The 4,958-nt window shown below is 53.1% G+C and overlaps 1 protein-coding gene across 1 annotated transcript; it reads left to right on the top strand.

The window, feature by feature from the left end:
- The first annotated feature begins 3,542 nt into the window (after window positions 1-3,542).
- LOC139235157 (putative golgin subfamily A member 6-like protein 19) lies at window positions 3,543-4,058 on the top strand. The gene has a single exon (XM_070866377.1). It carries the CDS (start codon window positions 3,543-3,545, stop codon window positions 4,056-4,058), a length of 516 nt encoding a protein of 171 aa, XP_070722478.1.
- Window positions 4,059-4,958: the final 900 nt, after the last annotated feature.

The raw sequence follows: 4,958 nt of genomic DNA on the forward strand, positions 1-4,958 counted from the left end.
ACAGGAACATAGGAAGAGGAGGAGGCCTTTCAGCCCCTCGAGCCTGTTCCGCCATTTAATTAGATCGTGGCTGATCTGTGACCTAACTCCATCTACCCACCGTGGCTCCGTAACCCTCAGTACCCTTGCCTAACGAAAATCTATCGATCTCAGTTTCGAAATATTCATTGGCCCCCGGCCTCAACAGCTATGTGGGGGAGAGTTCTCGAAGCCCTTTGTTTGAAAAAGTGCTTCCTGACATTTCCATTTTACACTCACACGTGTTCTCGCTGCTTACACTCTTCATTGTGTCGTTACCTCCTCCTCTTTACAATCAAACCTGCTGCCCTTGGGAAGTTTCACTGTGTTAAAGGTGCTATAGAAATGCACATGTTCTTCCTGTTGTTCACCAGCATGCAGTGGAGCAGCTAAATCCAGCGGCAGCTCCTGTGACCCGCTACTGCTGGGAGAGGGCAATTTGCGCAGTTTGTGTCACTAACTGTAGTGACAGGCAGTGGCTCAGTGGGCAGCACCCTCGCCTCTGAGTCACGATGTTGTGGGTTCAAGCCCCACTCCAGGGACTTAAGCACACAAATCTAGGCTGACCCTCAGAGGGGCAGGACTGAGGGAGCGCCGTACTGTCGGAGGGGGTAGTACTGAGGGAGTGCCGCACTGTTGGAGGGGGTAGTACTGAGGGGGCAGAACTGAGGGAGTACTGCACTGTCGGAGGGGCAGTACTGAGGGAGCGCCGCACTGTCGGAGGGGCAGTACTGAGGGAGCGCTGCACTGTTGGAGGTGCCGTCTTTCGGATGAGACGTTAAACCGAGGCCCCGTCTGCCCTCTCAAGTGGACGTAAAAGATCCCTTGGCACTATTTTGAAGAAGAGTAGAGGGGTTATCCCGGTGTCCTGGGGCCAATATTTATCCCTCAATTAACAGAACAAAAACAGATTATCTGGGTCATTATCACATTGCTGTTGTGGGAGCTTGCTGTGCGCAAATTGGCTGCCGCGATTCCCACATTACAACGGTGACTATACTCCAAAAGTACTTCATTGGCTGTGAAGCGCTTTGAGGTGTATATAAATGCACGGCTTTCTAACTGGGCCGAGAGTGGGCTAATCGTGTTAAATGTAACGGCAACATATGTTTAGGCGTTTAGTACATCAGAGGCGTGAAGGTTGGAATCACAGTCTCGGGACAGAGAGTCGGGCACGTTTATGAAAGGAAGTGATACTTTACCTCATCATAAAGTAGGATAATTAGGATGGGAGGCTTGTAAACCAAATAAATAGGAGAGGAGTATCTGACATACATGTCATCAGATCGACAAAATGTAGGACAACTATTCAAAACAATCTCTGTCTCTGGTTCCTGAACCCCAGCAGCCCGAGAGTCGTGTCTGCTGACAGCAAGATGTTGAGTGACTGCTTTTTTAAATCCCGCTCTGATGCTGCACATTAATCAGTGAGGGACTGTTTACTCACTAATCTGACTGAAGCACTGTGCTGGGCAGCCATAAATATACAGCTCTCTCCTGCCTCTCTGCTCAGTACTTCAACAATATTCACAACTAATCCTCACGCATTCTCCAACAACCTCCCCCAGCTCTCAGTTTCCCAGACCCTTGGTTGGATGCTGCTGTAACTGATGGTGTGTTGTGTAGGTCGGGGAGGAATCGGTCCGGGGGCCTGGTCAGGCTCTGCCAGTGCTCATATACGTATAACTGTATCATAGAACGTCTTAACAGCTCTCTCAGAAATATATCAACGCGCTTCACATACAAGCACTGGAGAAATACCACCAGCGCTGCCTCCACAAGATGCTATAAATCCCCTGGGAGGACAGACACACCAACGTCAGTGTTCTCGATCAGGCCAACATCCCCAGCCTCGAAGCACTGACCACACTCGACCAGCTCCGTTGGGCAGGCCACATCGTCCACATGCCCGACACGAGACTCCCAAAGCAAGCGCTCTACTCGGAACTCCTACACGGCAAGCAAGCCCCAGGTGGGCAGAGGAAACGTTACAAGAACACCCTCAAAGCCTCCCTGATAAAGTGCAACATCCCCACCGACACCTGGGAGTCCCTGGCCAAAGACCGCCCTAAGTGGAGGAAGAGCATCCGGGAGGGCGCTGAGCACCTCGAGTCTCGTCGCCGAGAGCATGCAGAAACCAAGCGCAGGCAGCGGAAGGAGCGTGCGGCAAACCAGTCCCACCCTCCCTTTCCTTCAACCACTGTCTGTCCCACCTGTGACAGAGACTGTGATTCCCGTATTGGGCTGTTCAGTCACCTGAGAACTCACGTTTAAAGTGGAAGCAAATCTTCCTCGACTCCGAGGGACTGCCGATGATGGTGGGGTCTGTCAGTGTCGTGGTTACGATTCTGAACAAGTAATCCAGAGAAAAAGTGTTCATCTACCACTGTGGCAGTTTGATCATTTCAATTCAGTTTAACAAACGTGGAAATAAAAAGCTTAATAAAAGTTATGGTGAGGTTGTTGGATTGTCAGAAGAATTGGTCACTATTGTGCTTTAGGGGAGGAAACCTCTGGCCTTGCCCGGTCTGGGTCTATAGGTGACTCCAGTCACACACCAACATGGCTGATTCTGAACTTCCCTCAATGCAGGGCAACTAGGGATGGGCAATAAATGTCAGCCTCTCCGGCAAGCCCCACAGCCCGGGGATTAATAAAAAGGCACCTTGGAGTGCCGCGATTGTGCAATCGGCTGGCACAGCAAGATCCAACAAACAGCAAGCGATGATCACGTCATCTGCTTTTGGTGGTTGGCAAACAGTTATACAAAGTGAGTGCACATTGCCTGGTTAGGGACAAAGTTAGAAATGAAAAAGTCAGGAAGGAAAAATAGGATATAAATTTAATTAAAATGTTTTCCATCAGTTCTTAAAAAGGCACCTTAAAAAAAACCTTTGCACCAACACAAAGCTCATTGATTTTCTAAACATGTCTGGGTGTAACTGCCTCAGAATTACCGAACGTATTCACTGTCCCAGCCCTGGTGACCAATTACAGACTGTGTGACAAATGACCAGCACACGGAGCTGCGTCAGGAGGAGGCGGAGCTGTGTCTGGAGGAGGCAGAGCTGCGTCAAGAGGAGGCGGAGCTGCATCAGGAGGAGGCGGAGCTGTGACAGGAGGAGGCGGAGCTGCGACAGGAGGAGGCGGAGCACCATTATGAGGAGGTAGAGCTGCGTCAGGAGGAGGCGGAGCACCGTTATGAGGAGGCGGAGCTGTGTCTGGAGGAGGCGGAGCTGTGTCAGGAGGAGGCGGAGCTGTGTCAGGAGGAGGCGGAGCTGCATCAAGAGGAGGCGGAACACCATCAGGAGGAGGCGGAGCTGAGACAGGAGAAGGCGGAGCTGCGACAGGAGGAGGCTGAGCACCGTTATGGGGAGGCGGAGCTGTGACAGGAGGAGGCGGAGCTGTGTTAGGAGGAGGCGGAGCACCGTCATGAGGAGGCGGAGCACCGTCATGAGGAGGCGGAGCACCGTTATGAGGAGGCGGAGCTGTGTCTGGAGGAGGCGGAGCTGAGTCAGGAGGAGATGGAGCTGCGTCATGAGGAGGCGGAGCACCGTTTTGAGGAGGCGGAGCTGTATCTGGAGGAGGCAGAGCTGTGTCTGGAGGAGGCGGAGCTGTGTCTGGAGGAGGCGGAGCTGAGTCAGGAGGAGACGGAGCTGCGTCATGAGGAGGCGGAGCTGTGTCTGGAGGAGGCGGAGCTGTGTCTGGAGGAGGCGGAGCTGCGTCATGAGGAGGCGGAGCTGTGTCTGGAGGAGGCGGAGCTGTATCTGGAGGAGGCGGAGCTGTGTCTGGAGGAGGCGGAGCTGTGTCAGGAGGAGACGGAGCTGCGTCATGAGGAGGCGGAGCACCGTTATGAGGAGGCGGAGCTGTATCTGGAGGAGGCGGAGCTGTATCTGGAGGAGGCGGGGCTGTGTCTGGAGGAGGCGGAGCTGTGTCTGGAGGAGGCGGAGCTGTGTCAGGAGGAGACGGAGCTGCGTCATGAGGAGGCGGAGCTGTGTCAGGAGGAGGCGGAGCTGCATCAGGAGAAGGCGGAGCTGTGACAGGAGGAGGCGGAGCTGTGTCTGGAGGAGGCGGAGCTGTGTCTGGAGGAGGCGGAGCTGTGTCAGGAGGAGGCGGAGCTGTGTCTGGAGGAGGCGGAGCTGTGTCAGGAGGAGGCGGAGCTGTGTCTGGAGGAGGCGGAGCTGTGTCTGGAGGAGGCGGAGCTGTGTCAGGAGATCCCGTCACCCTGGAAAGGAGCCCATGTGGAACCACGGGCCGAGATGAATAGCCAGCTCACAAATCCCACTTGTTCCCCTCCTAATAATCAACATGTTTTCTTCCTGTGCAGTTTGTAAAAAAATGCCTTTTGCAAAAATTCATCACTAGTTGGCTGTTTTTAAACTTTCATTCACCAAAAACTCTAACCTGAACTTCAGGCAGAGCAAATGAGTCTCACCCATAAAGCCTTGCATTTAGCCAGTCGTATGCTGACTGCAGCTTATCACATCTCACACCGCACGCACACAGAATTACACCGAAGAGCAACGATTGTCGTTATGTGGATAAAAGCAGCAGGATCCCACAAACAGCAATCAAATGTTCACCTGAAGGACACAACCCCATATGTTAACCATCCATACTCTGCACAGATCCCACAAACAGCAATGTGATAATGGCCAGATCACCAGTTTTAGTGAATGTTGATCGAGGGATAAATATTGGGCACAAAACACCGGTGAGAACTCCCCTGCTCTTCTTCAAATAGTTCTATGGGATCTTTTACATCCACCTGAGAGAGCAGACAGGGCCTTGGATAAAGTCCCATCCAAAAGAAGGCACTTCCAACAGAGCAGTGCTCCCTAATGTACTGCCCCTCCGACAGTGCGGCACTCCCTCAGTACTGCCCCTCCAACAGTGCAGCACTCCCTCAGCACTGCCCCCAGACAGTGCAGCACTCCCTC

Source organism: Pristiophorus japonicus, chromosome 22 (genome assembly GCF_044704955.1).
Source record: "Pristiophorus japonicus isolate sPriJap1 chromosome 22, sPriJap1.hap1, whole genome shotgun sequence".
NCBI classification, from domain to species: domain Eukaryota; kingdom Metazoa; phylum Chordata; class Chondrichthyes; family Pristiophoridae; genus Pristiophorus; species Pristiophorus japonicus.

Excerpts from the sequence above, each read along its gene's own strand:
- LOC139235157 (XM_070866377.1), top strand. The coding sequence starts at position 3,543 with ATGGAGCTGCGTCATGAGGAGGCGGAGCACCGTTTTGAGGAGGCGGAG.